The sequence below is a fragment of the Rhinolophus ferrumequinum genome, chromosome 3 (genome assembly GCF_004115265.2).
Source record: "Rhinolophus ferrumequinum isolate MPI-CBG mRhiFer1 chromosome 3, mRhiFer1_v1.p, whole genome shotgun sequence".
NCBI lineage: Eukaryota > Metazoa > Chordata > Mammalia > Chiroptera > Rhinolophidae > Rhinolophus > Rhinolophus ferrumequinum.
In genome coordinates, this window is record NC_046286.1 from 79,088,609 (window position 1) to 79,113,335 (window position 24,727).

The 24,727-nt window shown below is 39.1% G+C and overlaps 1 protein-coding gene across 1 annotated transcript in view; it reads left to right on the top strand.

Moving 5' to 3' along the window:
• Positions 1–566: 566 nt before the first annotated feature.
• Positions 567–24,727, top strand: part of ENPP1 (ectonucleotide pyrophosphatase/phosphodiesterase 1) — a 59,879-nt gene continuing 35,718 nt past the window's right edge. Inside the window, exon 1 of the mRNA XM_033098873.1 lies at positions 567–805. Coding sequence (XP_032954764.1) covers positions 569–805 — 237 coding nt within the window. The 5' untranslated portion in view covers positions 567–568. The remainder of the gene's footprint in view (positions 806–24,727) is intronic.

The following is a 24,727-nucleotide window of genomic DNA, read 5'->3' on the forward strand; positions in this document are numbered from 1 at the left end:
AGGTAGTGGGTCGGCAGGCTTGGTGGGAATTCTTGCTTGTTTCTATACGTGGGAGAAAAAGAAGGTCGTAGTCCCCCTATTTACATGTGCACCCACAAACACACAGGTCTGTTCCGACTCCTCTCCTACCTTGTTGAAACTGCACGAGACTGGGCCGCTGCATCCTACTTCTGCTATTCCTGCACTATTTTGGGAGCCCATGATCTCATGCCCTCTGCAGACCACACTCTGCAATTCCAGTCCAGCCCGCGCCACGAGGCCACGCAGGGCGATTCCTGCAAGTGTTCGGAAGGTGCCCCGGGGCGCGGGGAGGGGAAGGCTTTGGGGCAAGTTAAAGGTACGCCCACGTTAAAGGACCCAAAATAACCGACACACAAAGTGCCCGAAATCAGACAGGAAGCCAAATAATCCGGGGCGTTGAGTTGCTTTCCCCCTCACTTCTAGCTCTGGGCGGCGGGCGACTAGCCAAGGGTCTGGCGACGAGGGGCGGGCGCGGCGGCGGGGCGGGGCCGGTGCGGAGCCTATTAAAGGTGCGGCGGGGCGGCGGGGCGGGAGCGCCCCGGACACGATGGAGCGCGACGGATGCGCAGGGGGCGGGAGCCGCGGCGAGGGCGGGCACGATCGCCGGGAGGGCCCGGCGGGGAACGGCCGCGACCCAGGCCGCGGCCACGCCGCCGAGGCACCCGGGGACTCGCAGACGGCGGCGTCCTTGCTGGCCCCCATGGACCTGGGGGAGGAGCCGCTGGGAAAGACGGCGCGCGCCCGCCCGGCCAAAGACCCCAACACTTATAAAGTGCTCTCGCTGGTAGGTCCGCGGCCCCGCGCGGCGCCCGGGGCGGGGAGGGCGGCACCAGTTCCTGCGCTCCGAGCGCGATCAGCACCCGCGACCAGGAGAGAGGCAGCTTGTGTGCCGCTCCTGTTCGCCCTCGCGCTCAGCTCTGCTGGCTGCACAACGTGCTCATCACTCCTGTGCCTCCTCTTCACCCCAGGGAAATAGTTCACTCTCACTTGTATTAACTGATGCATAAGAAAGGGCCTGTTCATGAAAGCAAGCTGTTAAAAATTGGTCTTTATAAACACCACCTCTAACCCCCAGGGAGTGCAAGGTTTTCAGAGGGGGAAAATTACCAGCGCGAAAGTTGTTGGTCTTAGGAACAACCAACAATGTTTTATCCCCTGTGGTTGGCGTTTGGGTGGCTCTGGGTGCGATATTGATGACTCACCTGGCGTTAACTGATTCCACTTGAAAAGATGGAACAGAGTTCAGTGTTTTTCAAGAACTTGGGAAAATATTTTTTCCTTTGGCTCTGTTTAGGAATTTCCTTGCAGCTGTTTAGAAATTCCATCAATATTCATATTATGTGAGTGTAAAGAAACGATTATGATTCTTTGTCCACTCTTTAAACTATTGGCTACTCGGTTTTTGTTGCTAACAAAAGTCCTTATTATTCCTCAGCTATTCTGTTATGACAGTTGCAGGAGCCACAGTCAACTTTTGTGAAATGTGGGGGTTGTTTTTCAGTCTAGATCTGTGGTGAGAAGTGCTGGACTGAGAGAACGTTGGGTTCTTGGCTTCGTTGTTATTAATGGCTGAGGCCTTCCGTAACCTCTCCCCAAACCGCGATTTGTTCTTTGTTAAAATGAGGACATCAACTCCACTGCACATCGCATAAGATTATTGTGAGAATCACATGGAACAATGTATTTGGGGAAGTAAATTGAACACCTACAAGGAGAACAAATCATTTTTATTGTATTATATGGAAAGAACAGATTTCCACATATAGAGTACCCTAAAATATATCGTCACTTACATGTTATGATTTGAACAATGATGTGTAGACAATATCTTTTCTGATTTTTGAAATCTTTTTTCCTTTTATAAGCATTTCCATTTTCACTGTAGTTTGGGTATCATGAAAATATTACAGTACTTTGAGGAATCAACATTCCTAGACTAAAGAGATGGTGTCCTACTTAGTACTTAAAAACAAGCCTGAGATTCAATGAGTGAAGTGTTCTAAAGTATGATTTTATCTCAAAATATATTTTGCATCATATATCACTGTTTATGTCTAGAACACATGATATTGATGAGAACTTAGTTTTAAGTCTATTGAGTTACCTTTTTAGTTTTTGTTAATGGGAGCCCTTAGCTTTTTTATCACAATCACTTCAATTTTTAGTATCAGTACTTTCAGGTGTTTAGCACACTATGAGAATTCAGTAACTATACATTGAATCTGTATGTAACTCCAATGTAAAATCATATCTAAATGTTCATACTTAGAAATGTTGCTAAATTTAGGTTTTAAATCTTTCCTACTCATTTACTTAGAGATTTACAATTGGTATCAGTAGAGGTCTGCCTTTGGAACATGCATTCTGGTCTTTGACCCCTGCGATCAGCTGGTCAAGCAGTATTCTGTTATGCTCCAATGATGCAACGCTGGGTGTTTGACATGGAATTGTCCTAGGATTTAATTTCCACAAATAGCACAATCCTAAATATTTTTTATCTCATTAGGTGGAGTCTTGTGTTGTGACACAAATTTAATTGGAAAGAACTCTTAACCTCTTGTCTTTTGATGAACTGCTGTAGGACGTTAAAATCCACCAAAACTCATTGCTGTGTTTTTGAAACTCATAATTTATCCATTCTTCTTTTACCCATGCACTTCCAAAGGGAAAGTCTCCAAAAGGAACTTGACAATTGTCATCAAAGAGCCCTGGGACATGTCTTCTAGAAAGGAGCTGCAATTATGGGATTCCTTTTTCAGGTTAAACATGAGCACACTTTTCATAAAGCTGAAGAAACGGATTGACTAATTGCATCTGGGATTGAGGTTATAAGAGGCCAGCCACTAAGGAGGTCCTCAGGCACATTTTCATCTAGTAGGATAAACACAAGAGTTGCCTTGTAGAGAGATAATCTGTGGAAACTTGACCGTTGCATTTTTCTGAAAATCCTTCAGATAAGCTAAATGATTTGGCATGTGAGAATGGATGCAGAGGGGAAGATCCTGCCCTACTCTTGCTTCTCTCCAGCGTGGTTTTTGATCCCAGGAGACCAGCAGGGTCTGCTCTGGGAGCTTTGGCTCTAGGCCCTGGAAATGCTCATTCTTAGGCACGGAGCCAGACTGCAGGAAACTTCAAGAGGGCAAATAAATGTTGTATTCTCTATATACTTCAGGAGATATGTTAAGTACTGGATCCTTTCCTTGGTTCCAAATTAAGTTTTGAACCGAAATGTTCACATCCACTGAGGTTGGACTTGAAGATTTATTTGAAATGTCTTTTTTGCTCCCTGGCATAATTTTGAGGGGGCAGGTAACTTTCACCCACATGGCAGTAAATTTCTCCATTCTCCAGTGAGCTGTTCTATGGCATTATTTTGTGTTTGTGAAATTCTGCTGTACTCATGAATACATATACCTACCTGTGTTATGTGTGTGTAAAGGGCCTTGTGTGTGGGTGGTGGTAAGTAAAGACTACTTTTACCTTTCACTGAAAGTGTTCTTTGTAAGTGGCAGAAGTTGGCCTTGTTTATCATAAATTTGGTTGTGAAGGTTATTCGTTCTGTTACGTAGATTCTCTTTCCTTCCTCTTGTAGCATATTATCTTATCTCTAGAATACAGATGGAGAATATTCAAGATAGTTCTCTGCTCTTAATCTGACCTAGAATTGACATTGCTCTTTGATTTGTAAAATGTAACATCTGTCCAGCCGTACTTTAGCATTTATTTCAAAATGACCAGAACATATCGGAGGCCAAAGAAGTCTCCTGTTTGCCCCTTTATGGTATTTGTTCCACATGTTCTAGTGAAATGCGCCAGAAATTTCTAGGAACCCAGCAAGAATGTTGTATTTACTACTGGGCCTAACACAGGGCCTTACGCTTAGTGTCAGGTTTTGGTTCACTGAATGAATGCACTGTGTTTTTACCTAGACCTGGTGATACACTGACTTGGCAAAGGGCAAGATGGGAAGACTAAATACACAACCACATACCCATATACCTGGGTATATGGGTATATGAAGGTTGGGAGTCCAAATATAGATTCACTAAGAGAGATGACACTTGGGTATAAATCCAGGGACAATATCAAACTGGTATCAAACATTTTATTAGTGTGTACTGATAATTATTGCTGTAATATGTAAAAATATAATAATATAATATAACTATTGCTATAAAAGGGAGATGGAAGAGACAGTAAATGAACTGGAACCAGAAATTCCCAGCTGAGGCCAACCTACTTAAGAGCCCAAACAGGGCCTCCATGATAACTTGAATTCAGAATTAGGATCTAGCCACTGGGCATTCGCTCAGGTACAAACAAGCCCAGTGTGGCCATCTGGCATGTACAAGTAAGGCCACCCTGCAGGTACAAACGAGAGTCTCCTCACTTATACCAAGGCCTCTTTTGTTTTCATGACTTTGCTGTCACACCCCAAGTTCAGTCTTTGTGGATCTTGTAAGGAACTATTTTCTCCAGCATTACTTTCTGTTGCTTCCTTTCTTCTGCTCTGTGTCATATTCTGATATTTGTTTCTCTCTCAGGATTAATATCTGAGCTGTTTCTACTCTATGCATTTTCTTTCTCATGGACACTCAGCCATCTTTTCAACATCTTTCTTTTTTTCCTCCTATCACACTTTTTCAGTTAACTCTGGACACTCAGTTTTGTCATCTCCTCTTGTCCCATCATGTCCTAATCATGACTCTGAAAAGAATCCCTAATGGCCATGTTGGGAGACCTTATACATTCTCGGCTGTAATAAAGAATTGGGGCCCATTAATCCTTTTAGAATATTTGCAGAAATTTTTATTTTCATTTTCCTCTAGTTAATACTTTTTTCCTCAGATATCAATACTAAAGTCAAAGAAAACAGCTTTATAGTCAATTTTGTTTTTGATGAATTCCATTGCAAAATATTTGTGTGACTTTTAAGACATAGCACTTGTATCTTATCTATATTATGAGCTTGGACAAGCCAGAGATTCATAAATTATTATTATTATTTTTTTTTACGGGAGGAAGGGCATTTCAAGTTTCAAACAACTTAGGAACAAATAAGCTTTTGGAATACAACTTGTAATTAGAGATCTCTGCCTTTGGTTCAAACAAACATGCCTCTATCAACCATGAAATATCCTCCAAACAACAAAAATAAAGAAAAATACTTTTAGTAGAATAGAGATTACTCTACTGAACCTAAGTTCTGTGCAGCAAGAACTGATAATCAGAATGCTGACCCAAGATAAAAATCCTTTGGCATCAAGTAAGAGCTGAGTTATGTATTTACCAGGGAAAGAAAGTATAATACATTTAAGAGGGCTTTCCAAAAATAAATAAATAACCAGAATGTTCAGCTAAATATTAACTAGAACACTCTATTTCCTGAGTATTTTAGTTATTTGAGATTCACTTCTAAGAATTAAGACAGCATTTATAATATTTCTCATTATTTTCTGCTCATTCACTTTTAGTTTTTAGAGTACGATTTGGTGGAGATGTAGGTATTAAAAGTTTAGATGATTATAATCATTCACATAGCACTTCAGAGTTTCAGAAAGCATTTTCCCATAGATTCTTAATTGATCCTCAACAGCTTTAAATTGGGTAGTATGGTGACAATCCTACTTTACAGGTAAGGCAACATCTGGTTCCCAGGGGTACAGTCTGTATTATTAAACATTAGTGTGCATAGGAACCATTCGGGAACTATTAAAAACAGACTCTTGGGCTCCAATCCCAGAAATTGTGATGTGAATATTTGCAATTGTTATGGACTGAATGTTTGTGTCCCCACTCCCCACCCCAATTCATATGTTGAAGCCCCAATTGTACAAATAGTCATGCACTTACAATTTAAAAAAAAAAATTAAGTTTTGCTTAAAAGAATGTACTAGATGAAGCAATAAAAATAACCTTGATGAAGCAGATTTTATTAAATTTCAACTCTAAATTGCCTGTCGTTACTATTCTGTATGACAAAATTGGAAGTATTATATAGTATATTTACTGCATGCTGCGGTACCATTGTTTTCTGGATGAAAAGCAATTGTGCAGTTGATTTGTAAGCTTAACTGACTGCTTTTTTTTTCATGGAACACCATTTTTAGTTGAAAGAAAAACTGACCAACAGTGGTTACAAACTTGGGTATTTGGCATGTAGTTTTTCAAAAATGAATGATCTTAACATGTCACTTCAAGGAGAACAAATTTAGGTGACTGTTGTCTATGATAAAACCTGAGCTTTCAAGCAAATATTAGAATTTTGGAAAACTTTTATCTGCCATTGTAAACTTGACAGTTTCCCAATCCTTAAAGACTTTTCTGATGAAATTGATGGAGATAGAGATATAATTTTTATATGGCCTAATAACTCGTGTCAACATTTGGAAAAACTACATAACTCAGTGAACCAACATTTTCCAGAGGCCCAATGGGTGACTTACAAAATTATGCATGGATGCAAGTACCATTGAAAGTGCAAGATAAACTCATGGATTTTAATGTAACAGTATGAAAAGTTCATTAATATTGTGTCCAGTTTCATGTTGCATTTTGCCTTTAGGAAATTATACTTGTAGAATGCTGGTGTCCTTTTAAAGAAGAATGTCCACAATGATCTGAAAAAGACTTCTTACGGTCCTCAGTAATTTTTCAGAGTATAAAAGAATTTTGAGACCAAAAGTTTGGAGAATATCTGCTTTAAGAAAAGTTGTACATTCAATACTATATAAGAAATAGGAAGGGGGCACCAGAGATTAAGACATAAAAAGAAGCAGCTAATTACAACAGTTGTATTTTTATTTAAGGTCCTTTATATGTTTCAAAATAATTCTACATCTCGTTCCTTTGGTTCAAACCACAGCTCTGCCATTGTCCCTGTGCTAGAGATGAACAAAATCATGGCTCAGAGAAATTTGGAGGACTTTGCAAAATCACAAAACTAACAATTCTCTTATTCTCATCATTGTAGTTTATTGACGAATCCTTTTGAAATCAGAATTGGGTTTAAATCCGTACTGTTATTATCTGTTGGAATGTAGGCAAATAACTTTAAGTTTCCTGAATATCAGCTTCCACAACCATAAAAGAGAGATTATAAAACGGTGTTGTTAGGAGAATACATGAGATAACGTGTACAAAGTAGCTCATAGTGTGCTCTAAGTGGTTGTTTTTCTTGTTATTGCTAAGCTTCAATGTAATTGAATTTTTTATTTTTCCTTACTCAGAAGACACTTGACATCCTTGTACCCAAATTGTGGTCTGCAGACCAGCATGTCAGTATTAACTACTTGGAACTTATAAGAAATGCAGACTGGTGGGCCTCATCCCAGACCTAACCAAACCAGAATCTTCATTTCCATAGATCCCCAGGGATTAGTTTGTACATGAAAGTTTGAGGAGCAGCACTCCATAGGGTTATGCAGTGGAGAAGTCACAGCAATGGTAATTTCTTTAGCTGGGAATTCTAATCAACCCTTGTTCTGCCATTGACTTCACACATACTGCTGATTGCATTTCGACCTTTTCCTTCCTTTGACCTCAGGGGGGAATTAATGATAGTAGCCACACGAAGTGATCACCCTGATAAATCTAGTACGTGTCTGTCACCATGCATATTTATTACAGTATTATTGGCTACATTCCCTATGCTGTTCTTTACATCCTCATGACTATTTTGTAACTACCAATTTGTACTTCTTAATCCCTCTTCCTTTTTCCCTCAACACCCAACCCCCTTCCATCTGGCAACCATCAAAATGTTTTCTGTATCTATGAGTTTGCTTCTGTTTTGTTTGTTTATTTTTCTCTTTAGAGTCTACATATAAGTGAAATAATATGGCATTTGTCCTTCTCTGACTTCCTTCACTCAGTACAATACCCTCTAGGTCCATCCATGTTGTTGCAGATGCAAGATTTCATTGTTTTTTAAGACTGAGTAATGTTCTATTGTACATATGGAGCACCTCTTCTTTATCCCTTTCCCTCTTTTTAATTTTTCAGCTACAGTTGACATTCGATATTATTTTACATTCATTTCATGTGTACAGCGTATGCTTAGACATTTATATAATTTAAGAAGTGCCCCCCCGACTAGTCTAGTAGCCACCTGGCACTATGCATAGTTATTACTATAATATTGACTATAGTTCCTACCTATGCTTTACAGTCCCCTGATGATTTTGTAACTAGCAATTTGTGCTTCTTAATCCTTTCACCTTTTTCACCCTGCCCCCAATGTCCTCCCATCTATTACCCCAATAAACCCATTTGACACCATATGTAGGTATTAAAATATTATTGACTATAATTTTTATGCTATACCCTACATCCCATGACTACTTTGTAATAACCACTTTGTATTTCTTAATCCCTCCCCCTTTTGCACCCATGACTCCAACCTCCCTCTCATCTGGCAACCATCACAGTTGTTCTCTATATCTGTGAGTCTGTTTCAGTTTTGTTTGTTTATTTTGTTCTTTAGATTCCACATGCAAGCAAAATCACATTGCATTTGTCTTTCACTGTCTGACATATTCCACTCAGAACAATACCCTCCAGGTCCATCCATGCCACCACAGATGGAAAGAACCCATTCCTTCCCTGGCCGAGCAATATTCCATTATATATATGTACCACGACCTCCTCTTTATCCATTCTTCTGTCAGTGGACACCCAGGCTGCTTCTACATCTTGGCCATTGTAAACAGTGCTGCAATGAACATATGGATGCACATGTCCCTGGAAGCAGGATTACTGGGTCCTTCTCTGTCTCTTGTTATAGCATATGTCCCCAGGAAGTAAGATTACTGGGTTCTTCTCTGTCCTTTGTTACAGCCTTTGTTTTAAAGTCTATTATCTGGTATACACGTAAGTATTGCTACCCCAGCTTTATTTATTTATTTATTTATTTATTTATTTATTTATTTATTTATTTATTTTCCGTTTTCATGAAATAACTTTTTCCATCCCTTTACTTTCCTTCTGTGTGTATCTTGCAGTCTGAAGTGAGTTTCTTGTAGGCAATGTATGTAAGAATTTTATTTTCTTATCCATTCAGCCACCCTATGTTTTTGATTGCAGCATTTAATCCACTTACATTAAAAGCAATTTTTGTTAGATACATAGTTATTGCCATTTTATTATTCATATTTTTTATTTTCTTTCTTTCTTTCTTTTTTTTTTTTTGGTCTTAAAGAAGTCCCTCTAACATTGCTTGTAATACTGGTTGGGTGGTGATGAACTCCTTTAGCTTTTTCTTTTCTGGGAAGCTCTTTATCTGTCCTTTGATTTTAAATGATAGTCTTGCTGGATAAAGTACCTTTGGTTGTAGGTCCTTTGTTTTCATCACTTTGAATATTTCCTGCCAATCCTTTCTGGCCTGCAAAGTTTCTGTTGAGAAATCAGATGACAGTCTTATGGGAGCTCCCTTGTAGGTAACTAAGTGCTTTTCTCTTGCTGCTTTTAGGATTCTCTCTTTGTCTTTAACCTTTGCCATTTTAATTATATGTCTTGGTGTGGGCCTGCTTGGATTCATCTTGTTTGGGACTCTCTGCACTCCCCGGATTTGTACGTCTATTTCCTTCACCAGATTAGGAGATTTTTCATTCATTATTTCTTCAAATAGGTTCTCAATCCCTTGCTCTCCCTCTTCTCCTTCTGGTACCCCTATGATGCGAGTGTTGTTACTCTTGATATCATCCCAGGGATCTCTTAAACTATCCTCATTTTTTTGGATTTTTTTTCTTTTTGCTGTTCCAATTGTGTGTTTTCTGCTACCTTGTCTTCCAAATCCTGATTTGATCCTCTACTTCATCTAATCTACTGGAGATTCCTTCTAGTGCATTCTTCATTTCAGTTACTATATTCTTCACTTTTGATTTTTTTTTTTAAATCATTTCTATATCCTTTTTTATGCTTCCTTTCTTTTTGTTGAAGTTCCCACTAAGTTCCTTGAGCACCCTCATAACCATTGTTTTGAATTCTATACCTGGTAGGTTGCTTGCTTCCATTTTGTTTAGTTCTTTTTTCTGGAGTTTTCTCCTGTTTTTTAATTTGGGATGTATTTTTTTTGTTTCCTCATTTTGGCTGCCTCTCTGTGTTTGTTTCTATATATTAAGTAAGGCAGCGACATCTCCCAGTCTTTCCAGGTAGCCTAATGTAATAGCGGTCCTGTGGGGCCCAGTGGCACAGTCTCCCTGGTCTCCTGAGCCAGGTACTCCAGGAGTGTCCCTTGTATGGGTTATTTGTGCCCTTCTGTTATAGTTGAGCCTTGAGTGCTGTTGGCATGTCAGTGGTGGTATTGACCCTCGGGCTGACTGGCTGTGGGGTTTGGCCACGTCCACAGCTTATATGGCTGCTGTGTGGGGGTCTTATCACATGGAGTGAGATTCACCCCAGTGGGCTCTGGTGCCTGTTGAGACCACTCTTTGTGTGTCACTTGTGGGGCTGATTGGGCAATGTTCTGCTGTGATCTGAAGCCAACCTCCAAGAATGTTCGTTCTGGGGCCTCTTGGGAGGGGCTCCAGTGCAGGCCCAGGCAGCTGCTGCCTGTGACTGGCTGGGAAGTACCTGGTAGGAGCTACAAAGTGATCCACAGTTGGTCACTGCCTGTGCTGTATCTAGAGGTACATGGGAGAGGCCACGCTGCTACCAGTACCGGATCTGGGGAAGCTCCACAAAAAGCCAGAATATTCCAAGGCCTGTTGCCATCTGCTAGTTCCTGTAAGGTTCAGCCGCCAATAAAGCTTCCTGTGGTATGCAAGTTGGGTGAGGCAGAGTTTCAGTGAAGCAGTGGAGCTTACCAGGCCAATCAGATTCAGATTTGGTCTGTGAGTGTGGGCTCAAAAACAGGAAAGATGGCACCCACCTGCTGGCTGCACAGGAAGATTTCCCATACAGGGAAAATGGGGACTATCCCTCCAGTCCTTGCCCCAAAATTACACCACTCAATCTCTCCCCATATGTCTCTGATGCCCACAAGTCACCATCCCTTCATCAGCGCTCAGGGTGAGTGCCTGTGCAGGCCTTTTAAGAGGATGTCTGGGTTTCCTGCAGCTTTCTGTCCCACCCAGATGGTTGGAATCCCCACTGTTGGAATCCCTACTGTTTTTCACAGCCGGAAGTTGTGGTGTCTCTTCTTTCTGGCACCAGTACTCCAGGCTAGGGAATCTGGTCCCTTGCTCCTCTGAGGGGAAGCTTTGTGGCTGAGATATCTGTCTCGATTTTCAACCACCGCATGTGGGTGTGGGACCAGCCAATTTCGCATCTCTACTCCTACCAGGCTCGACATGGCTTCTTTATATCCTTAGTTATAAAAGTTCTGTTCAGCTAGACTTCAGGTGGTTCTCCAGGTTGATTGTTCTATAATTTAGTTGTAATTTTGTTGTGTTCTCGGGATGAGGCAATCACAGCATTTATCTAATTCTCCATCTGGGTCTCCTCTGTCCATTCATCTCAAATAGGTTTTCAATTCCTTGTTTTCTCTTTTCTCCTACTAGTACTACTCTGATGCAAATATTGGTATGCTTGATATTGTCCCAGAGGCCCCTTAAGCTGTCCTCATTTTTTTATTTTCTTGTGGCTGTTCTGATTGGGTGTTTTCTACTACGTTATCTTCTAAATCGCTGATTTGATCCTCTGCTTCATCTAATCTACTGTTGATTCTCTGTAATGTATTTTTCATTTCCCTTATTGTATTCTTTATTTCTGACTGGTTGTTTATCATGTTTTCTGTCTTCATTTTTATGTTTTCTATTGCTTTGTTAAAGTTCTCAATGAGTCCATCCACTCTTCCCCTAAATTCATTAAGCATCCTTATAACCAGTGTTTTGAACTTTGCATCTGGTAGATTGCTTGTCTTCATTTTGTTTAGTTCTTTTTCTGGAGCTTTGTTCTGTTCTTTCGTTTGGGATGTGTTTCTTTGTCTTGCCATTTTGTCTGCCCCCTTGTGTTTGTTTCTATGTATTAGATAGGGCTGCTATGTCTCCTGGTCTTAGTAGAGTGGCTTTATGTAGTAGATGTCCTGTGGGCCGCAGTGGCAGTCTCCCTCGTCACCTGAGCTGGGTGTTCCAGGTGTGTTCCTTGTGTGGGTTCTGTGTGCCCTTCTATTGTAGTTTAGCCTTGATTGCTGTTTGGACATCAATGGGAGGGATTGGCCCTCAGGCTGATTGGTTGTGAGGACTGGCTGTGATGACAGTAGAGGAACTGTAGTGCAGGAACTGACCATATGGAGCAGGATTCACTTTAGCAGGGCTCTGGTGCCTGTCCTGTCTATCCTTTGGATATATTGTCCTGGGATGCAGCCTCCGGTGATGCTCTGGCTCGGCCTACTTGGTGTGCCAGCCCCAGGGCCTGCCACAGGCCAAGTTCAGCTGCAGCCTGTGCCCAGCCTGGGGCCCCCTGTCATGAGCCACCAATCAATCTGCAGATTGCCACCATCTGCCCTGGGCTTGGAAATACCTCAAGAGGCCAAGCTATGAATTGAAGCCAACTGCCACAGGTGCCAAGCTTGGGTCTGATCAGCAAGAGATACAAGGCACACTGAGGCCAGATGCTGCTTATTTGGGGTTTGTGAACCTCTGAGAGGTTTTAGGAAAATCTGCAGCATGAGCCAAGACAGGCCATTTGTATGGAAAAGCCGCTGGAAGTGGCTTGATTGGGCCTGCAAGTTCAGTGGGGTGGGGTCTTAGGGAATCACCAGGGCAGGGTGAATGGTGTTTGCCAGGTTGATGGAGACTCAGACATGGTGGCCGCCTGTGTCTACGTGCCCAGAGGGGAGAGGGCTCAACAAAGGAACAGTAGATTCTATCAGCACTTCCATCTGGGAGAAAGCTGCCCTTCCAGCCCTTACCCTGAATCCAGATTACTTAATTCCTCCCCTTATGTCCCTGGCACCTTGCAAGCTGCTGCCCCAGCACTGGAGCTCAGAGCAAGTGAGTCTATCAGTGGGTAAGTCTATGTGTGAGCTCTTTAAGAGGAGTGCCTGAGACTGCAGCCAACCTCTTGCTCATTCAACAACAATTTCTCCTGATTTTCACAGCCAGGAGTTATGGGGACTTCTCTTCCTAACACTTGAACCTTGGACTGGGGAGCCTGTTGTGGGGCTGGGACGCCATGCTTCTCTTGGGGGAAGCTCTGCAGCTGAGATATCCCTTCTGATTTTTAACCACCACACGCGGGTGTGGGACCAGGGTGTTTCAGGTCTCCGCCCCTCCTGCCAGCCTCATGTGGCTTCTGTCTGTCCTTAGTTATAGGAATTCTGTTCAGTTAGACCTCAGGTGATTCTCAACGATGTGTTCTATAGATTAGTTGTAATTTTGATGTGGTCATGACAAGAGGTGAGCCTAGCATTTATCTACTCTGCCATCTTGACTGGAAATCTAGCACCATTGTTCTTGTCACGTGTACAGGACACTGGATACACAATCTCTTACTCCCATCACGTGTGCAGTTTCCATCTCTCAGGAGCCTACCTATTCTCTCATTTGTTTTCTTATACTTTAATTGCCTCTTCCTTACTCTGCCCTGGCTTGTCCTTTAATTTCTCGTTATTGCTCTTGGTTGTGCCAATCTTCTGCCTTTGCTGTGATCTGAAAACACTGAGATGTTTTTTCCAATTCAACTATCCATCTTTCAGAATACCAAGTAGATGTCACTTTACATCTCACCATCAGTAGAACTCTTCAATTCAAAGTTTCCACCACAGTACTTTCTCCATGATCAACAATGTACTTGACCAAAAACCAAAACAAAGGATCTTATACTAGGGCTTTTCTGGTGGTGTTGAATCAGGTTAAATGTCCTCTGTGCAGAATATGTTCCATAACACTTACTTCGCCAATCACACTGGTTTCCTAGGTGCCACCCAGCATCATTTAGATTAGAGTCTTCTGGAGAGGAGGAAACAGGTGAATAAAGTATATTCACGTGGGCAGGGTGTGGTTCAGGGGCATTATGAATACTGTGTCAGTCTTTTCTATTTTTGAATTAACCAGGGAAATAAGTACAAAACATCTCTATATTTGTACGCTATTGAAATATCTTACTGATCAGTTCAAAGGAAGTATATATAGAGTATGTTGACATATAAAAGTGCTTTACATTTCTCACTTCTTGGGAACTTTCAAAGAAAAAGAGAACATTGATTTTTCTGGGGTGATTCAGACAAAGGTCTTGAGAGAAAGGGGTCATGTAAAGAGTCCTAAACTTGGAATCACAAGAATTATTTGCCATGTGACCTTTGAACAGTCACTTGGCTTCTCTGACTTTCTATTTCCTTAACCATAATAAGAGGGGTTTGGACTAGGTGGGTTCTTTCCAGGTCTAAAATCTTAGACATAGAGAGCTGACAATATTTTCCTCTTGTAAAAATACTACATATTGAAGAAAGCTCAGAAAATGCAAAACAGTATAAAGAAGATACTAAAAATTGCTGTTTTCTTATTATGTGTTATCCCTGTTTTGTTCCCACTCCAAGGACTTTTTTATGTGTATGAACTATTTTTTTTAGTAACAAAACTGCATGTTTCATTGCCTTTTTTCTTTTATGTTCCATTATGAGATTTACCACTGCTAGAAAGCTTTTCAGTGTTTCTTTCATGAGTAGAGTTTGAGACTTTTATTTTCCAAATCTTAGTTCATTAGATGATATTTGAAACCACCTCTAGTTGTACCTCAGATGTAATCAGTCCCCAATAATTTATTTTTTTAGTACACATTTTCTTTTTTATTTATTTCTTAACTCTATCTTCATTGCTCATGTCTCTTTTTTATGGTTTATTAGTTTTCCTAAAATAATGACTTCCCTTCATTAAGGTTCTGCTCAGAATTTCCCAGAGACTACCACAAGTTACATATATGGGGAAATGTGTACTCAAAAACTCATTCTTCTTTTTAGCCTTATTTCTCATCACTCGAATAAGAGTTACCACTCGAGGGCTTACTGTGAACAGTTTCATCCATTCATAGCACTCCTGCAGGTTTATGACATACATGTGAAGTGACTTATTAGTCAACATTTGTCAAGCACTTGGAGCAGACCCTTGAACACAGAAGTACTATGCAAGTATTTGTTGAATTCATGCATGCCTTGATTGAGATTACTCTTCGCTAGACCCTTTGTTATGCACTTAATCTTCCTTTAATTGATACAATTGTGTGAGGTAGGAGGGAGCAAACCTGTTCGCTGATGAGTGAGTCTGGTATGGGACCCACACCTTAGTGGGACTGTGTGTCTTTTACCTTATATGGGACATGGTATCATATGCATAACTTGGAATTAGGAGTTCACAGGGCTCAGATATTTTTCGGTCAACTTCTGCTCTTATGGCACTTTGCTAATTTTGAGAAGTGGGGGCTCAAGATGCATATTTCTCCCTAATGTTCCAGCTTTGCTGAAATACACCTTCCATTACCATCAGCTCAGACTTGTCTTGTTCCTCAAATATACTTTATTTCGATTATTTCTGTTCTCTATTCCAGGAGTGATCTTCTCATTAACCTTTTTCTCACCCAACACCCTGGGATCCATGTCAATTTTTCCTCCCACATGAAACGTTTTTTAGCTGCTCTTCGACCAGCTCTCCCCTTTCCCTGAACCACTCAATTGTCACTTAGGCAAGAGAGGCGATAGAGTTTAGTGGTTAAGGGTCAGACTCTGGAACCAGACTGTTGGAATGTGAATCTGTCTCTGCCACTAACTTCTCTGTGTCCTTGGGCAAGCCCCTTAACTTCTCTGTGCCTTAGTTTCCTCACCTGTAAAATAGGGAAAATGATAGTTTGTACCTCATAAGTTTGTGTTGAGGGTTAAATGAATTAGTATATGCAAACTAATTATAAAAGTGCCTGAGAAATAGTGGATGCTAGCTTAGGGTTTATTGTTATTGTTATGGTTAGTAACTTATTAAACAAATATTTATTGTTCCTACTGTGTGAGCAGTCCTTTGGAAGAGGCTGAGGGCTAAACCGTGATAAGGGTAGGGGAAAGACTTACTCCGTTATGGTGGTCCATCCCCACTGGAGCAGATAATTTGTTTATTTGTTTATTTATTTATTTTAGAATTGATGTACAATATCACATTAGTTTCAGGTGCATAACATAGTGATTTAACATTTCTTTACCTTATGATGTGATCGCTACAATAAGTGTAGTAGCCGTCTGTCACCATCCAAAGTTATTATGATATTATTGAATATATTCCCAGGACCAGAAACTTATCAGGATTCCCACAAGATTGTCTCATGTTACAGCTGTGAGACAATCTTGCTGCCTAAAAGCTGTACACAGGGCTTAGTCATAGAGGTCTGAGATGACGTCCCTGAGGAAGTGACAGGTGAGCAGTAGAGGATTCTGACGGGAGGCAGCAGCATGTGCCTAGGCCCTGGGATAGCAGGGAGCATGGTCCATCCCAGAAAGGCAGACGGCCTGGGTGGCTGGTGTACCGAGAGGTATGTCATGGGTGACAAAGCTGGAAAGGTTGTCAGGGGCCAGGTCCAGGCAGGACCTTGCAGACCATTTAGGGATTTGGGTTTTTGTTTTAAGGGCAATTGGAAATCACTGAAGTCTTTTTCTGTTTGTTTTCATTTCAATTTTTGTAATTAGTTACAAAATCTGATGTACGTTTCAGAAAGGTCGTGTTAGCTTTAGTGGCAGGACCAAATTAAAGGGCGCATATTAGGTGTAGAAAGATCACAGTCATTTTTTTACTTGCCCATTTCATAACTACTTTTTCCTACTAGATTTTAAGGTCCACGTGTGGCTAATTCAGTTAAAATTTACACTAATTAAAGTTGAAATGAAAAAGGAATTCAATTCCGTAATCACACTAGCCACTTTTCAAATGCTCAACAGTGATGTGCCATACTACCATATTGGGCTGCACAGACGTGGAACTTTGTATCGTCCTTTAAATGTCTACTGCCCAGTGCTTACAGGTTGTGATGTCTAAAGTTTTTCTAAATTTATAGTTCTTCCAGCAAGTAATAATGAAAATGTTCATAGAACAAATGTTCTTTGTTCAAGAAACCTTTATTAGAACAGAAGAAATTGCTTAAAAGGGTTAAATTGTGAATGTTCTTACAAATATAATTTTAAGATTTCTTATCCAAATGAATGAGTGTAATTTAGTTGACGTAAGCCTAACTATACACTTTGAAAGGTGACACATTTCTGAAATTCTGTTCCCTCCAGAATTATAAACCCATGTATCCATTACCAGTTTTTAGATTCTGTCTTTAAACTGCCACTTGTCATTTGCGTCTTTATGGAAGACTTAATCTGGGTGTTTACAGAAAGTAAATGGTTGCTTGTTATCTTCCTGTTATCCCATTTCCTGTCCTCAGGAAGAATTACCAAAAACCCTCTAGACAGTTGCCTTTTTGTTGTCTATTTCCACTGTGCCTATGTTTCCAGAAGAAATATGAGGTACAAGGTGTTCTAGTCATTATGTTCCAAAAATTGTTTCAGAAAAGAAATAAATCACAGAAACACAGAAACAACTGAGCACGATATTCTTTTTCCACCTTTTGTGTTTCATCTCTGACCTACTCTCTGTGTAGGCAAGATACCTGCCTAGGCAAGAAAAACAATGTCTCTTGGATAAAACTGGGGGTGCTTTACCTTTTAGTCCATCTGTTTTATCCTCTGCCTGAGGGTAGGAAGGGCTCTCTTGTACCATAAATAAACTACTTTGCCTCCCTCTCCCACCTCATGAGCTTAACTAAACTTAAAACATTTTTTTTCTAAAATAATTTAATACTACTTTTATTTAATGAGTCATATCTTTCTTAATTATAGCTTCAAAAGAAACAAACTGTTTTCAGGATGATTTGACCATGCTGTTTTGTTGTGTTTTCCCCCCCTTGAAATCCATCTGTAACAAGATAGAATTTAAATATTTTTTGCATCTAGGAGATTGAGAATTAAAAACAAATGAACCCTCAACATGGGAAGTTTTTTGCCTGTGTTAAATTTAGCTTAGATTATACCTTGGGCTGTGTGTGTGTGTGTGTGTGTGTGTGTGTGTGTGTGTGTGTGTGTGTCTGATGTCTGATTATTTGCTGTGCAGGCCTAGGTCCAATCAGAAAAACAAAGACCACACTTGATAATTTAATCTGAGGATTTAACATAAGAAACACGTTACAAAGTTGTTAGAAAAGCTGAAAGTCAAAGGGGTTGATGTGGCAATGATGTGGCAACCCAGAAGCATTTCCCTTCCTCCAGTGAAGTGATGAAGAACCAGGTTGTGACCTCTGAGTGAAGCTAGACAGTTGTGCACTTTCAGCAGAGTCAACTCTTAGATTCTTTTCATTGATCACTTCACCTTGGGCACAGTTGAGGCATACAATCTGTGAGAAGGAAAAAAGCAAGTGTGTTCTCTTGCGTGGTCGAGGAGCTATGTTGGTTAGTACTACTAGTCACTTGATAAATTCAGCATCCAGTCATCAGCTCTGTAGACTCAAAAACCTTTCAGTTTTTTGATGGTTCAGGAATTGTGGAAAGGCGTGGCTGGGCAGGTGTGGTTCAGAGTCTGTCTTGCAGTTGTAGTCAGATGGTAGCTAGAGTTGCAACAGCAAGGGATGGAGCATCTAAGAGCTGGCAAAGTATCTCTCTCCCACTTCATGTAGTTTCGTGACATCCTCATGTCGTCTTTATGAATGGGCTTACAGCACGACAGCCTCAGAGTAGACTGCTTACATGGGGGCTGAAGGCTTTAAGACCAGATATTTCGATGATGCATCTATATAATTTAAAAATAATTGGATAGTATTTTATATTGTTTGGATTTACCATAGTGTATTATATTTACTCAATTGTTTATTAACAGAAATTTAGGTTATTTGCACATTTTTACTATTACAAAAAATGCTACAATAAATAAATATTTCTGCATATCCTTATGTGCTTCTGTGAAAATATCTATCAGATAAATTAATAGAATTGGGATTGCAGAAGTAGAGGTTATGCACATTTTGAATTTAGATAGATTCATCTAAATCATCTTTTAGACAGGAACTTATACATCCATGAAGACAGTGTGAGAATGCCTGTTTCACTTTGCATTGTTACTAACACTTGAAATTAGCAATCTTTTTAACCTTTGTCAATTTTTTTGGGTGAAAAGGGGACTCTTTGATTTATAATTCTTTGATTTTTAATGAAGGTGAATGTCATTAAAATTTTTGCTAGATGTTTATTTTTGCTAGATGTTTAAATAGCTAGTTTATTACTTTGGGTATTTTAAAAATTACGGGTTATCTTTTTCTACTTGATTTTATACATTCATTCTCTACCATGGAGGTTAACCTTTTGTCGTATGTTGGAAATGGTTTGTCCTAGTTTCCTTTACCCCAGTTTTGCTTTCAGTAAATATTTTTTTGGGGGGTAGGAGGGAGTTTATAGAAATTCCTAACGTTTATGGATTCAAATATATCAACTTTTCTATTATAATTTCTGGATTTTGCACCATGCTTGTAAAGATGTTTACCATCCTAAAATTACAAAAAAATATTTGCCTATATTTTTTTCTAATGATATCATGTTAAAACTTGAAATATTAACTCCATATGTCATTTTGTTATAAGGCAAGAGATAGAAATACAGTTTACACTTTCCTTAAGATCTCTGTTCTCAATAAGTTGTTTTTCTTAAGAAGCTAAAGTAAATCAGAAGATTATATTAAGAGATGCCGCAAAAATGTATTTTGCTATACTAACAGTCCTACTGAAGACAGAAGACAAATAAACCACCAAACCAAGAACAGAGTATTGATATTTCATAATTCCGTGATCACTTGTGGCATTACCCATTTTTAGATGTAAATAGAAAGTCTAGAGGCAGGAGGCTGTATCTAAGGAGTTACCCCCCACCCTCCCCCACCCCCGCAGTCTTTTTAAGAGTGATCCTTCTTTGTGTTGAGGTGTTTTCTGTTACTGACCTTGTAGATTTGGTACTTGTGTGTCAAGATTCAGTGAGGGTATACAAGCCATGGAATGAAGGCTGCCTTCCAAGCTTAGTCTCTACCGAAACTATTACTTTATACAACCCAATGGATGGTTTATCCTTTGACCTTTATCTTCAAAGAGAAATGGTCTGTGAGAGTACTTGGTGAGATCTGGGAGAAATGATTTGCTCTCTCAGGCAGAAGTTGTAAGTGCTGGATATTCTTTCCTTTGAAAATGCTTAGTGCTTTTTGAAACAAAAATAAATGAACAGGATGGGAAAGGATAAACCAGTTCTTAGATAATTGGTTCTGTCCTAGATAAATCAGTTCTCTGGAGCCCTTACAGGGTCCAGGAAAAACTTCTAATATGAAGGATATTGCTCAGGATATGGGGTCAGGAGTGATCCAAAGGTAGGCTCAATTGTCAGGGGGAAATAGATGTATAGATATCTTAGGTTTCTTAGGGACTATAGAGAATATCGAGTCCAGTTCAATGAAAGGACTGCAGATGCCGTGGCTTTCTCAGTATCACAAAGTTCCAAATGTAATACACATTTTAATTTGGATATAAAGGCATGGGAGTTATTGGTTCCTTTGTGATTAGGGCCACAATTTGGCCTTACTTATATTTTTAATAAAAAATGGCTAAAATTTTAATAATTTCTTACAGTTTATGGTAGCGTACTAGCATTATTTGTTTTCTTAAGCCAGCCTTTTAATTTGATACTTCATTTTAACTTTTCGTCCTAAAAAAATATGTTTCGATGATTATTACCAGCTCTCATGGGCTACTGATATGAGCTTTCTTTCAGACTTTTCTTCAAATGCTTATTTAGCAGGATAATTCATTGAAAATTAGGGAAATTTTGAAATGACTATTTCCTTAAATATCAAAGGTGCCAAAAATTTTTTCTGGACTCTTAATTTTAATTTAGAGAAGAATCTCATAGTTTTATCTTCTCAAGAGACTAGTCCAACCAAATGTGTACTGTACTTATTCAAAATAATTGTTTTGAACTGCACTTTCTATTATCAGCAACTGCTAATAGGTTTATATTAGATCGGGAGCATTGTCTTCTCTGTCTTTCATTACATAGTGTGGTATCTGAATTTATAAATAAATATATCAGCTATTATCTTTCTTACTTAGGAAGGGTTAAAAAGAGCCCCTGAGTGACACATGGGAGCATTTAAAAGAGCCAGTATTTAACATAATAATTTAAGGATTTCTATTTTGTGCCTTGCAGAACTTCTCTACTTCCTTCTGACTTTTTCTTCTGTTTTTTTTTTTTTAAAGATATGAGATAAAGAAAAACATAAAGATCCCAAAGAAGAACATGTGCTTTTTTAAAAATGTGATTGTAGGTCTCTTTATTCACAACTAGAATCCACTTTGGTAAAGTCTTTTAAACTCAAACTGCTGCTGATTTTCCCACTTAAAAATATGAGAAATATTTGCCATTTAAAAAAATGCACCAGATTCATGATACTATTTCTGACATAAATTAGAAGCAAGTAGTGTTTGAAATGATGGCAGACATCCAGCAATTCTATTAACTGTTATTATAAAAAAATATGTTGATGGTGGATTTTTGGAAAGTCAATCAAAATTTCTGTGATATGTCTTTGTTTTTGTGGACTTTGGTCTTAACATCTCTCATTTTAAAGCCACATTTTCCATTTTATGTTTGTGGAAAGTGCTGTACTGGTATCCAAAAGAGCAGAGATTCTTCTTATCCACAGAAATAGGAGTCTCTCTGAAGGAAAGTTATATGGCTTGTGATCTTAGCTTGTGTGTAATAGAATATCCTAGAAGTGCTTTAGCACCTGGGTTTGAGCAGGTAGTAACAAGTTCTACCTCACATGTATGGATCTGTATAGAGGCCAAAGGAACCCACCATAATGTTTCCCTCTGTTATGCTGTCATTAGCCTTCTGATTGATCCTTTAGTTACTCTTACAAGCATTGGTTTGATAATAAATGGCCTTGTCCACCAAGACCCTAGATATTTTGGGTTTTTTATTGTCAGTGTGTGTCTGTGTGAGTGTTTGTATAGTTTAATAAATTGCTAGTTATTGCTTAAAACTTTATCAAACGACTCTTACATTACTTTTATTTTAGCACCTTTTCTTCCTTCTGTCATCATAGTCTTCAGTCTATGCTAGTCGTAAATTGATAGATATTGGTATAATTTCTTGGACTCTTAATTGAGACATGTTAATGAGCTAACAAGCAATATCACTGTTCCCATAATTTCCAAAGCTGATGTAATTGTGAGGATAAAGGACATCCTACTTAAGACAGTTATCATATTAAATGTTTCCTGGCACTACAGACAGGCAGTAATATTTCTTAAATTGAATTTGATAAGGATGAGCACCGGTTGGAGAGACAGAGATATAAAAGATGCATTTTTGAAAGCTGTCATAAATTAGAAATGGAGATAAAGTTTTGAAGTCATAATTTCACTGTAAAGAAATCGTGCTATTGTGTTGTTGAGTTAAACTATTTTGAGAAGAAAATTCAAATAGAATTAGATTTCACTGCTCTCAAAATTGTTGGTAAGAAATTTCATACTGAACTTTTCTGGTTGGGTGTTGTGTAACAGAGTGCTAGTTAATCTAAATTTCATCTTTGATGGATGAGACTGTAGTTGAGAAATGATTGCTTCTGTTGTACTTTTGTTTCAGCTACATGCTGTGCCTTATCTTATAAAAGGGAAATGTAAGTAACTTCTTTTAGCAAAGAAGAGCTGATTCAAAAAATCAGTGTGCCTCTTCAGCTTAATAAGAAAGTAAAGGCCTACATACAATATGGGTGTTTTAAACCAGTATTTATGATATCAATGCTTGCTTACTACTGAATCTTTTCATAGTTTTTCTCAAGATGAGACTTCTTTGTAACAGAACTGTTCACAAGTTCTGTTTTATATTTAGTAAGGACAGTAAAGTTATTGGTAATTATCTTCATACTGAACTTTTTACAGCAGTGAGGGAATATGTATTTAAAGTCAATAAATTTCATGGTATAAATAGAATTCTCTTATTGTGATTTTCATTTATTGGTGAAAGGTTAACTCTGATTACTGGTAAAAGTAGTAGAACTTTTAGGTCTTCTTACTTCCAGCAAATCCCTCTGCCAATTTCAGTTTTCTACTTTTGATTTCATCTCTATTCCATACTGTTCCACTTCTGAGAACTCAACTCAGACTCTGAAATTCCTTTCCGAGCTCATAGCTTTCATTCGTCCTCCTTGCCCTCTCATTTCCATTCTCTCACACACCTGACCCCCTTTCTTTTCCTAGTTCTCCTTTCAAATACCTATGTCCATACGGTCCTAACCCTGTTAAGCCATTGCATCCACACCTTGACTTTCTCGTCCCCCTTTTCTGCTCTGTTTTCCTTGCTTTCCCTATCTCCCCATGACGTATCTCTTTATCCCATTCCCCCACTGCCACCCCTAGAATTCAGGGCATTTGGGTCCATTACAATCCATGATCTCAGGTTAAGCTTGGCTCCCAGGGTTTGAGGGTCTTTTCACTCTTCCCTTGTTGACTAGGTCTCCCCTGTCCCCACTGATGTGCTGACATCCTTTGGATGGGATGTTTTAAGTCCCCTCCATTACTTCAGAGCCCCACTTTGACTTGCTCAGTTCCAGCAGGTGCTTCTTACTTATCCAAGAAGATTGAGGAGGTCTGTCTTTAGCCACTTTCCACTTTTTATGGCTACACCTCAGTTGTTGTTGTTTTCTTGTTTGTTTTTGTATCTTCTCAAACTCCTCTGGCACACCTATCTTTGAGGCTAACCCCATGAGAATATGTCATTTTATAAATTACACATGACTTATTAAACCAGTTTCTCAAAATGAGCTTAGATTGTTTTGGGTTTTGTTGTTGTTTTTAATGAATTCAACCAATTTTGAAATAAACATTCTTATACACCTGCTTGTAAGAGTACAGGCAGTCCTAGTTTTGCATGACTTTCTGACGTACAATTTCAGTTACCACGGTTTAATTAAATAACACCTCTCCCCAAAAAATATGGTTCAAATTTCAGTTGCCAAGATTTATTAACTGTAGTTGCATAAAGTTCAATCTTTGCTGCTAACTTTTCAGTCCACAAAGCACTACATATATAAAATGCATATTGTGGTCCATAACCAATGTTGCTTCTTTCGAAGTCTGTCAGGGATTGGTCATTATGTGACTTTTGATCAGTTCAACACAAGACAGCAAAGCAGGTAGTTGTATTGCTTCTTTGTCTCCCAGTGATAAGCCTACATGACATTTATAAAAATGGATAATTGAAAGAGGGAATCAGTTGATAAAGATGAAAGTGCAGTAAAGAAAAATGATAATGCTGGAAGTGAAATTCAAACTGAATGTCAATGAGATTATGGGAGAAATAACTAACTGTGGGAATGTTAACACTGCCGCTGTTTAATAGACTTTAGATACGCAGCCAGAGGAGCTTAGGAAGGGAGAATTTTCTGACATAAATAAGGAGCGTGGTTGTGATGAAAAGGATGAAGATGTGTCAAACGAAGATGCAAAAGTTAAAACATTGGAAACTTACCTAAACTTAGAAATTAATATGGCAATTCACTAAGACATAGAAAGGGCAAAAATGAAAAATAAAACTTTAATTCTCTATGGTTTAAATTACAATATACTAAATAAAGGTTAGTTTTACTATTTTGTCTTTTCTGTATATACTTTTGACAATAAGAGAATTTTTAATATTTTTGATACTTTAAAATTATGC